Below are 11,322 nucleotides of genomic sequence, written 5' to 3' on the forward strand. Positions count from 1 at the left end.
CAGGTCCCACCTTGCTGCCGCAGAAGGGCAGGACTGGTGCCGTGCAAGACAGCAGAGGGGTCAGATCGGGGGGCCCCCTCCCAGCTGTGCGCTCTGGGCAGCTCCTTCCCCTGAGCCCGTTTCCTCATTGGGAAAAGACTCCGCACCTCACAAGGTTGTGAAGTTTGAGAGGGAAACTGAAAGGCGGAAGCATTTACAATCAGAAACCACACGACATGTGCGTGATACCGCGAGCCGTATTTATTGTAGTATGTAGAGACCTCCCAAGGCCTGCGCCTCTCAGAGACCCGAGGACACCGCCAGCCTGCACCTGGGAGCCCCGATGCTGGAAGCCTGCCCCACAGCGCGCCCACCTGCAGCAGCTCCCCGCATTCCTCAGCAGCGGAGTCGCCAGGGCCCCCACGGGGGACTGTCCCAGAGGGATCTACGGTGGCACAGGGGCCATAGCTGGCCCCTGCACCTTTAGTGTGACTAGAAGGGCTTAAAATGTTTTTTCATTAGTTGCCAACAACTTAAAAATTGGAATACTTCACATAAAAATCTAGCTTTTTGGCTTCTCCAGATTTCTCGCATTAGAGCTTCCTACATTCCTGCTTTACAGCAATTACCTGCAACTGAATGACAGCCACCGATTTCAGGTAGGACATCTGTGCTTTGCCACAGTCCCTACCACATCTTATTGTCACTCAAGGCCAGTTGCCATTAGCGACTCAGACTCAATCATGCAAATATTTCTCATCACAAAGCAACGTCTATGTCCCATCTCTAGAATTTTTCCCATTGGAAAAATTAAAGTCGCACTGCAACGGCCTCACAACTCCAAGGCCTACTTTATTTTTATAACCCACCTGGCCCCGAGGGCTCCTAAGAGATCTGTGCACTAGCCCAACCCTCTTTCACCGCAAATGCTCACTCCACACACACACCTTTGTGCAGGTCTGACAACAGCAGCCAGACTTCCCAAATCTGAGCCAGTCTGCTGCTTTAGAAGTTTGTAAATTCCCTGAAACCCGAAGAACCAGTAAGGAGGGTGGACACACCAGGCACAAGGCTGTACCCGGGTGGGGTTTCCCTAGGAAAGCCAGACCCAGGTAATGCTGTGCTGGCACGCCCTCTAGTGACCAGGAGGCAACTCTACAGGCCACTGGGAAGATTTTGAACTGGATTCCAAGTGAGCCTAGGTAGGTGTCAACCAACAATGGCCCCCAAACCTGGCTTCCCCCTTCCCCATGGGTGCCAAGCTCAGGCTTCCAGCTACCTACTGCCCAAAACCTTCCTGATCTCCATCCCACCCCTCAGCCACTCTCCTGGGCACGCTGGCATCCGTCTTAGCCCCCAGGAGGACCAGACCCTTCCCAGGCTGTGGCCTCTTTGGGGCTGGCTCCAGCCTCCCCATTCTTCACACTCCCAGGCTTCAATCCGGGCTTGGCCCACAGCAGCCTCGCAGCATTTGTAGGGGAAAACCTTGCAGAGGTGGGGGAGGCCAACTCCCAGCCTACAGGGTCAGGCAGGCAGGGTACTTAGGTGAGCAGAACAGGCCAGGCGGGTCCCTCAGAGAACGGGAAGCACGTGTCCCAGGAGACGATGCCACTGAAGAGCTGCTGTGGCCAGGTGGCCATTCTTCACAAGATGCTGGGGATCTGGACTTTTATGTGAAATATACCAAGTTTTAAAGGTTGGTTCAATGTATACACTACCCAGGCCAAGAAAACACGCTGGCAGGGCGGGTCCGGGCCGGGGCCCCAGGCGGACAGCACTGCTGAGGCCCTGCAGCTGACAGAACCTCTGAGATGGTGGGCGTAAGCCAGTGGTTTTCAAGGTTTTGTTTATTTGAGTAGTTTGTAGCCATCATCATGTTGGACCCTGAGAGGCAAGCGAAGGAGAGAAAATTCTTGGACCCATTTTGAAGTCAGAGACATTGAGGCTGAGTCCCAGGCAACAGCAGGCCCCAAGCCTGCGCTAAGAGCCATGCACAGAGAAGCGTGTCCCAGCCTGGGCAGGGACACGGCAGACCCCTCCCACCCACCTGGCCAGCACCGTCTCAGCTGTGCCATCCCTGGAGAGCCCGGCCCCCAACAGCAGCTGAGATGGCGGCTCCCTGTGCACACTCACAGAGACACACCCGCCCTCCACGCACACAGCTCCAGGACAGGCAGCCCGGCAAAGGCACACAGCTATCTCCATGGGCCCACAGCACACCCACACTCGAGCCCCTTACGGAGCTCAGGTCCAAGCAGAAACGCCCACACCCTTGCGCATCACGGGTCCAATGGCAGGGGAAGGGGGGTCCCTGGGTAGGCCAGGCAGGTGGCCACAGCCAGTGTGGCAGCCTCACCAGTTGGCCTTCACTGCCTTGATGTCACTCACAAGGTTCTGGGCCAGGCAGATACCAAAGATCTGTAAGACGAAGGGGCAAAGTGAGGGAAGGTCTGCTGGCAGGGCGGGGGCGTGGGGGGCATGCTGTGCTGAGGCAGTACCTGGAGGAGAGCGACGCCCACAAAGACCCCAGCCACAACGATCAGGTTGTCCTGCAGCCACTTCTCGAACTGGCCCACACAGCCTTTGGTGTGGATGGAGCCCTGCTGCTCCAGCTCCTGGGGACACAGAGGCAAGGGGCTTGGCCCACCCACCCCCACGGGCCTCCTCTCAGTCCAGCTTGCTAGGCTCATCTCCGCGCCTGACATCTCAGTACCTGCTGGCTGGATGGAGCTCTACCACAAGGCTTTGCGTGACAGGCTCCTTCAGATCATCAGGGTCTCGGGACAGATGCTCCCTCCTCCAGGAGGCCTTCCCTGGCCACCCGGCCCCAATCCCATCACCTCCCTTTATTTTCTTCCAAGCTCTTGGCTGAAATTGTCACGTTACTGTTCATATGTGTTTATCCGTGAGCTTACTGTCTTTCTCCCTCTACTGGAGTGGGAGCTCCTTGAGAGCAGGGGCTGTGTCTGCCTATCTCCTGAGCGTGAATCCCCAGTGTCCAGGGCACTGCCAGGTGTGAGCACCAGTGGGTGCTTGACAAAGAGTTGAAATAAGCAAACAGACACGTGTCTGTGCCCACGGGTCCACTGGCCCTATGACTGGCAGTACCAAGCCCTAGGTGCCTGGATGGTTCCTAGGACTCAGCAAGCCCTCCCCCATAATCCCTGAGGCCTTTCAGAGGAGCTTATGGGAAGCTGCCCTTCCCTTCCCCGTGCCCTCAATTCTGTCCCCACCCCTCTCACCAGTTTGAGCCGGACATCATAGCCACATTGGGTGTTAAGGACATCTTCCTGAGAAAAAACAGACCAATAAGCGAGTTGGTGAGGGGGTACCCCACAGGGGCCCAAGGTGCCCAGCATTGCAACGGTTCCTGCTTCTCAGGGGAAACAGACGGAACCACAGACTCTGCCATGCCCACCACTACTATGTGAGGCTCCCTGAGGCCCATGTACCTCTTTCCCCGGCGCCAGGACACACGGCCACCAACGCCAGCCTGAGCTGCCTCCTGTTTTGGAATCCTGCCTGCCTGTGTGTTATAAGAGTGGGAAGAATCCTGGCCCTCAGTGTCCCAGCTGAACTGTGATGGGACAGATGTCCCTGGGAGAAGTTTCTGCTCCAAAGAAAGCCATAAAGGGGTCAGAATCCCCACGCCCTGCCACTCCAGAATGGTGGCCCAGGGGTGTGGCAGCTGGCTCGCTACCATCAAAGAGACAGGTTTTGCTGAAGTGGTGCAGCCCCTACCCCAGCAGGCCTCCCCGCTGCCCACGGACACGAAGTCCTCAGCCTACTAGGAGGACTCCCATGTAAAATGCCCTCCCCACAACATCCAAGGTCCCCAGAGCAAGGCTGAGCCCAGCAAGCCCTGGGGTGGATTTTCCCCACACTTGGCCTGTGCGCTGGGATCCCCCTGCCCCTCCTCACTGGGCCCCACTCACCGCAGGGTCCCTGACGCAGCAGGAGAAGGGAACCCCGCAGCGCTCCCGGCTCGGGTTCAAGTCAGTGCAGTTGAAATAGATATTGAGGTTCCAGTCATTAGGCCCTCGGGCTCCACAGCAAGACCACTAAGGGGTGACAGGAGAGCCCCAGGTGAACCACGCCTGCCCCAGGAGCCCCATCCAGTCTGGAGACAGGCCCAGGCTGCAGGAGACAGGGTAGGTTTGGGCTGGGAGGGGGTCTGGAGGCAGCTAGGCAGGTGGGCACCGCCACACCCCCTCCAACAGAAAGGCCGGACCTCAGCCCAGACCCATCAGAGCAGCACTACGCTCCTGCCCAGGCTGGTGGGAGCAGCGGGGCCCTGGGAAGGGGTGCCCTGAGAAGTGGGTGTCAGGCCAAGCCCTGTGGGGAGAGGCACCACTGAAGCCCATGTCTGTGCCGCGTCCCCCACACTGGCCTCAGAGATTTTATGAAGACCTTCTCTCTTCCCGTCTGCAGGGACAGGAGGGCAACTGCGCCAGCCTCATAACGATTGCATCACTCTCCATCGATGCTGCTGACAGCACCCATATCCCCATCACCCTACCCGGCACATCCAGCACTGCCTCCCTAGGCACAGGAATAGCGAGCGTGTGGCCACCCTGAAGCACGCTCATGAACTGGCGGACACGGAAGCAAAGGCCTTAACCCATTTGCCACGGAAAGCCGACCCTCAAGGGACCCACTGAGCGTAGACACAGGTGGGCCCCCCTGGGGGGGGGGCAGCCATGACCGTGCAGCTCTGTGTGCACAGGTCCCAGCGAACAGCCTGGCCTCTGCCTGCCTCCCCTCGCTCTACTCAGCACCTGTGCCTGCTGGGGAACATCTGCCCCTCTTTCCACAGCCCTGCTTCTTCTCCAAAGCCCTCCTCATCTCCACCCTTCCCCATTTCAGCTCTTACCACAATTTATTATTTTTATATACACACGCACACATATTTGTCTGTTTTCCTTATCATCTGCCTCTGCCCCCAGACTGCCATCCCCATGAGGACAGATCCCAGCTTTTATCACCACCGAACTCCCAAAAACTGGCCCAGGGCCTGGCACACAGTAAGTCTGTACCAATCTGTGTTGAATGAACAAATCAATCCCATCCTAATGGCCTGGCTATATGTCTGCTTCTGCCCTGAGCTGGGAACTCCTCAAAGCAGGTCCCAGCTCTGGTTCATCTCTGGATTCCGGAACAGACTCGGGGCGGGTGGCGCTGAAGCTGTGGGACTATGGAGGCGGCTGTGAGCAGAGAAGGTGAGGCGCGAGGTGTCCGGGATCTCGTGAACTGTTCGCTGACTGCTTCTTCACGTGGGTTAAGTATAGGAGTATAAAAGCAGAGCTTCTGTGGAGGGAGGAGGTCTCAAACTCGAGTAAGTTCAGAGGCCAAACAACATAAACAAGAGAAGAGGGCCGACAGGTATAATAAAATACAGAGTGCCAGAGATGATGGCAAACAGAGAGCTCCTGTACCAGCAAAGGGGACAGCAGCAATATAACCCCAGCTAATACCATGGGTCCAGACTTTCTTAGAAGGGGAAATCTGTATTTTTTATATCAAATTTCGTCCTTTAAGTGTGTTGTAAACCCTGGCCTAGGAGCTGCCAGGTCGGAGCCTCTGGCCTCTGTTCCCCAACAATGTATCCCTGCAGAACTAGGCCCAGTGGGGACCTACAGGGATCACAGAAGCTGGCTTCGCCTCAGACAGGGGGCCTTCTGGCTCTTTTCCCTGGGGCGTGGGCAGGGGAACAGTCCCAGAACACAGGGAACTTGCTCTCTCACACATCTGCCCAGCAGCCCCCTCGTGCAGGTGGCCCGGGCTGGCGCGGGACTCACATATTCCTGAGCAAAGTCAATGAGGTTCTGGAGGTCAATGTCGTCCCGATAGGCCTTGACGTTATTGTTGATGAAGAAATTGAGCTGGTCTCGAATCCAGTCCTTGAATACGAAGGCCAGGATCCCTGTTGCCAGCTCCAGGAAGAAGATGAGGCCGAGGAACACTGAGAACTGGGGTGGGGGCACACAGACGGTGGGCGTCAGAGACGCAGGGCCGGGGCTGCCGAGGGGCAGAGCTCCCCCCACCACCCCCATCCCCACCCCAAGATAGCCAAGAGGCCCCACCTTCTCTCCTGTTAGTATTGTTTAGTGACGGCAAAGGACAGCGCGGTTCTTACCTACCCATCCGTTCCGCTTCCTCTGGTAGTCACCCTGTTTTCTTTGAGAAACCACCCTACACATATACACCTTCAGCCCCTGCGGCTCAGGGAGAGCCATCTCCACCTCCTTTCCCATTCAGAGGGCTGGGCCTGCGCCGGGAGCCCACCAATCAGAGCGCTACCTCTCCCCGAGCCACAGGGATTGGTCCAGAGATAGCCAATCAGAACCAGAGAGATGCAATTAAAGGACTGGCCCATGGGTTGGGAAGAGAGCGCCCCGGCCTCTAGTAGGAGCTCCTGGAGGGGCAGCGTGAAGCTAGCTCCCACCCACTCGTGGGCATCCTTCTACCCCATGGGGAATGGAGCCAACTGGAAGGACTAGAGAAACAGAGAGACCAGGCCAAGTGACACTGTGGTGGCCCCTTGATTCAAATGTGCCGCCTGGCATACCCCTGGGCTTTTCTTAGTGAGCCCATAAATACCCTTTTATGCTTGGGCCACTGGGTTTCAGTCACAACAGAAAGTATCCCACAAATATAGATAATACAATTCTGATGATTATTGTTATAATAACATAATAATAAAACTACCCATTAAGTACTAACTATATGCAAGAAGTCAGTGGGAGGAGGTTGGGGTCCCCAGTGGATCTAGGTGGGGGTGCACTCACAAACTTGAGCAGGAAGGTGTTCTCCCGGAGGGCCCCGATGCAGCCAGCAAAGCCCAGCACCGACATGACGCCTCCAACCACTACAAACAGCCACACGGGGTCGAGGCCTCCCAGATCTGTCAGTGCCGAGATGTTGGAGAGAACGCCCTGTGCCAGGGGAGCAGAGGCAAGTGGTCGTGCTGGTCCTGCCACCACCTCAACCTATGGCAGCCCCACACCCGACTCCACCACCTTACCTTCTCACCCCAGGCCCAGAGGCCAATGGCCAGGAACAGGGCTCCCAGCACCTGCAGAAGCAGCAGCAAAGAGCTAAGGGTTGGAGTGTCAGCACCCTTCCCCACCCCCAGGAGAGTCCCTCCCCCTCTAGTAGTCAGGGTCTTCAGAAAGCCGGGGGAGAGAGAGGATAAGGGGAATGGACTATAAATGGGGTCCAGGGTCCTTTCTACCTCCCCAAGAACACATTTCCATGCTTCTCCCCCACAAAACACAGCCTGAAGGATTGAACCCACCCTAGCCCTTCCCGGAGCTCAGCACTGCAGCAGAGGGTGGCTGGGTCACTCCTGCCAAGCAGCAGCAACAGCAATGTCCTAAGCCTCTCCTCCCACCAAGCCTGTTCTGGGTTCCGGGCTCCTAGCCTCCTCTCTGCCTCCTCCCAATCTGGCCATCCTGCTGCCCTGCAACTCTGTGATGGCCGCCCCACTCTGTGCTGTTTTCAAAGCTCCCAAGCAAAGACCCCTGAATGACAAGGAATCCTGATGTGAGCAGCATCCAGTTGAGGGACCCCCGTCTGGACCGGTGGCTATGCCCTTGAAAACATCTGGCCACAGTTCTGACTGGACCTTCTAAGCACCGCCCACCATCCTGCCTCAGTTCCTTACTGGGAAGAGTCCTGGATGTCCAGGCCATATGCCTGAGCCTGGGCTGCTCCCCAGATATCCAGTCTCACATGGAGAGTGCCCCTCCTGCCCCAGCCCAAGGCCATGACCCCCTCCTCACACCTTCCCACCCACTTCCTTTCACAGGGTCCTTCCCTTCCCCCCACCAATTCCGGTCCATTCCACCATGACCACCCACTTTTAACGCCTTCCTCTCTCTGACCCCAGGCTCCTCCCACTGCAGTATTCTTCTCTAAAGTCTTTCCTTCCCTCCCCCCACACTAGATCTGGGATGTGAAACCAAACATCACTTCTCCTGCCTCATCCCACTTGACCCACCCATGGCCTTTAGACAGGCAACTGACCACTACTTTCTCTTTTCTGAACACCTCCATGGTTACCCAAACACCATTCCTCCTTCCACCCCTTCTCAGCCTCCCTCCCAGGATGCACTGCTTCACCTGCCCTATGCACATGGCCACCAACCCCACCAGGGTCCACCTTCAGCCTTCTGCCCTTCTTCCTCCTTCATACTTATTTGCACACCATCAGACACTGGCATCTCCCGGACCTCCACCCCAACCTCTCCCTAGCTCCAGATGGCCAGGTCCACCTGCCTGCTGCAAACACCTCCACGTCCCAGGCTCAGTTCCATGCGCGGGGAATACATCAGCAAATAGGACAAATGAGCTCTCCGCTCTCAAGGAGTTTACACTCCAGTGGGGGAAATCCACAGTGAGCAAACAAGGTAATTTCAGATACCAACAGATCCTTTAAAGAAAAGCAAACAGAGTGATGCGATGGGGAGTGACTGGGGGCGGTGGAGGCATGCTTTCTTTAGGGGAAATGGGGACATTCTAGCTGAGCTCTGAATGATGAAAAAGTGTATAGAGGAGAAGAAAATTTCAGGTGGAGGGCCTGGCAGAAGCCCAGAGGTAAGATCCAGTTTGGTGGTACAAGGGACAGACTGAAGGGCAGCAGGGCTAGACCCCAGAGGGTGCTGGAGACTATTAGAGGAGTCCGGACTGTATTAATCGCTGGAAGGTTCTCAGAAGGGTAACACCAGGATCCACTTTCCATTAAAACAAACAAAAATCTCTGGGCCTGTTGATAGGTACCTCCCTCTGGCCACCTGGACCCAAACCTGAAACCTTCTCTAGGCCCCCCTAAGTGACCTGGTCCTCATAACTTCCCCTGAAGCCTTCCTCACGTCCCACTCCCCACCCCCAGCTTTGCCCCAGCACTCCTCCCTGGTCTCCCAACTTCCAAACCCTCTGCCCCTTACCCACCCTCCCCTCGAAGGCAGACAGATCTCTCTCCAAAACAAAAGCCAAAACAGACCTACCGCCCAGCACTGAAGCCCTCACTGCTTTACACTGCTCTCAACATAAACCTCCAACACTTGGGGCACCTGGATGGCTCACTCGTTAAACGTCTGCCTTCAGCTCAGATCATGATCCCAGGGTCCTGGGATCGAGTCCTACGTTGGGCTCCCTGCTTGGCGGAGAGTCTGCTTCTCCTCTTCCCCCTGCTCATGCTCTCTCTCTCATTCATCCTCTCTTTCAAATAAATAAATAAAATCTTAAAAAAAAAAAAAAAAAAAAAAACCTCCAACACTGTCCCAGCCCTGGGGCCTTTCCTGCTCTGGCTCCCCACCCATACTCCCCTGCAAAAGTGGGTGTGCCTGGAACAATCTTGACTTTCTCTTGCCTGCCCCCTTGTCATCCGGGGACTCACTCTGCTCAATGCTCTGCCTCGCCCCCACCCACTGCCCCCTGGTATGTACCTTGGCTCTGCACTTACTGGCCTTGTGACTCTAGGTTAAATGCCTTAACCTCTCTGTGCCAATTCCCTCATCCATAAAACGTAGATAATAAATAACAAAGTAGCTGTGTGCATACAAGTTAGAAGTCATCTACTCTGCCTAACAACCCTGAGGGGTGGGCTTTATTATCACCCCTCCCAGGAAAGGGGGCTGAGGCCCAGAGAGAAGGGACTTGCCAGTCTCAAAGCTAGGCTTGCTACACCCAGGCCTCCAGACAACCCCACCAGTACTCTCTGCACATTGCCCACACCCTTGAGAGCTGCGAGTTGCTGGAGCCAAAAAGCCCACCACACACGGGTGACTTCATGGGCAGCACATGGGTAGAGGGCAGCGCCAGTCTTGTTGAACAAAACTGAATGGGCCTGGAATTTTGACTGAAGGCAACAGGAACACAGACTGCAGAGGCAGCAAGCAGCCTTGGCGAGATGGGATGGGGGAGGGAGGAGGGAAAGATGACTTGGCAGGGCCCAGGGGCACAGGCACCACCCTGGGAGGGGCCCTAGCAGCTCCCTTCTCTGGCAGGGGCAGCACCGCCCAGAAGCCTCGGTTTTGTCAGCTGTGGAATGTTGAATTCTGTTCCCCTGGCCAGCTCAGGACGTCTCAACAGTGTCTCAACCTCCTATCCCCAGCGGAGGACTAGAGCTATTGGCCCTCCCAGCCCGCAAGCTCTCAGTATGGAGCAGGTTGACCTACCCGCCCCCCTCCCGCCCGCCTTACAGGAGCTAAAGACTAGGCGAGGGGATCCGGCCCTTCCCCTCACGGACACTCCTCCCTGTGGACTAAACCAGGGGCGGAGCTCAGCGCACACCCCACACCCCACACTCCCGGGTAGCAAAGGAGCTGGACCGGAGACAGGTCCCTGAGACCTTCAAGGAAACACCTCCCCTTTCTCCACCCGGGCTTGGGAAGATACAGGGAGACTCCACCTCCATACCCTACCCCCGAGGCGCCTGGGACCCGCCTCCAGCAATCCGGGCCTCCCCGCAGTTCCCTGGAGTGGTCCTGGGAATGGGCGTGGAGGTGGGAGTGGGAAGAAGGGGGTGGGGAGAGGTGACGGTCCCAAGCCCTTAAGGCAGGGAGTGGTCCCCCCCAACCAAGGAGGGGACTGAACCTCCTTCTCCCGCCACCCCCAGCACGGGGCCCGGAACCCACCCCGCTCTCACCCAGAAGACAATGTTGAAGCCAAACAGGAAGTATTTCCCGCAGCAGCCGACCTCGGGTTCCTGGAAGTGCTGATGCTTGCCCGGCATGGTGAGCCCCCGCCCGCCGGCCCGGGAACCGGAGCCGGGGCCGGGACCAGCCCTCCACCGGCCGCCCTGGGCTAGAGCCGCCCGGGGCCTAGCCCGGCGGCTGCGGCTTCATGGCCGCGGCCACACAGAGCGTCGGTCGGGCCCCGCCCGCCCCGCAGGGACCGCCCCCGGCGACCCGACCGCCCAGCTCCGTGCCCGCGCAGTCCCGTCGGAGCCCCGCCGCCTCTAAGCCTGACTCCGCCCCTGCCCTACTCTGTCCCCTCGGAGCCCCGCCTCTGGGCCTGAGTCAGGTCCTCCGAGCCCCGCCCCCATACAGGCCCCGCCCCGAGCGCCGGCCGCCGCTTAGATCTCCCCAGCATCCTGCGGACCTGCCTGAGAAGCCTGATGATGGCACGGCAAGTTGCAGGCACGAAGCACCCCCAGTTACTCCTACCCTACAAGGCTCAGTACCAGCGCCACCCCAGTCCCCAGCCTTGCTGTCGGAGCCCAGTCCTGGAGAGGAGTAACTGCTACTCTGATGAGATGGAGATGGCAACAGGGATGGTGATTTTAACACACATGCAGGCCGTTTTCTCACAGTGTAGTCAGTCGAATCAGATGCGCTT

At 57.5% G+C, this 11,322-nt stretch overlaps 1 protein-coding gene across 3 annotated transcripts; it reads right to left on the reverse strand.

The window, feature by feature from the left end:
- Positions 1–218: 218 nt before the first annotated feature.
- TSPAN17 (tetraspanin 17) lies at positions 219–10,926 on the reverse strand. 3 transcript variants are annotated; one of them, XM_087867796.1, is made up of 10 exons: positions 10,620–10,926; positions 8,260–8,413; positions 7,004–7,054; positions 6,768–6,914; positions 5,778–5,948; positions 3,915–4,040; positions 3,222–3,269; positions 2,478–2,594; positions 2,336–2,397; positions 219–1,863 (listed from the first exon to the last, which is right to left on the reverse strand). In XM_087867796.1, the coding sequence occupies exons 1-10, from the start codon at positions 10,715–10,717 to the stop codon at positions 1,827–1,829; spliced, it is 1,011 nt and encodes a 336-aa protein (XP_087723922.1). In that variant the 5' UTR covers positions 10,718–10,926; the 3' UTR covers positions 219–1,826. The 3 variants fall into 3 exon arrangements, with proteins under 3 accessions (XP_087723922.1, XP_045656699.1, XP_087723923.1); XM_045800743.2 differs by lacking the exon at positions 8,260–8,413 and having other exon boundaries at positions 10,631–10,920; XM_087867797.1 differs by having other exon boundaries at positions 1,809–2,397.
- Positions 10,927–11,322: the final 396 nt, after the last annotated feature.

Source organism: Ursus americanus, chromosome 15 (genome assembly GCF_024610735.1).
Source record: "Ursus americanus isolate L20-20 chromosome 15, mUrsAme1.1.p, whole genome shotgun sequence".
In the NCBI taxonomy this organism is placed as follows: domain Eukaryota; kingdom Metazoa; phylum Chordata; class Mammalia; order Carnivora; family Ursidae; genus Ursus; species Ursus americanus.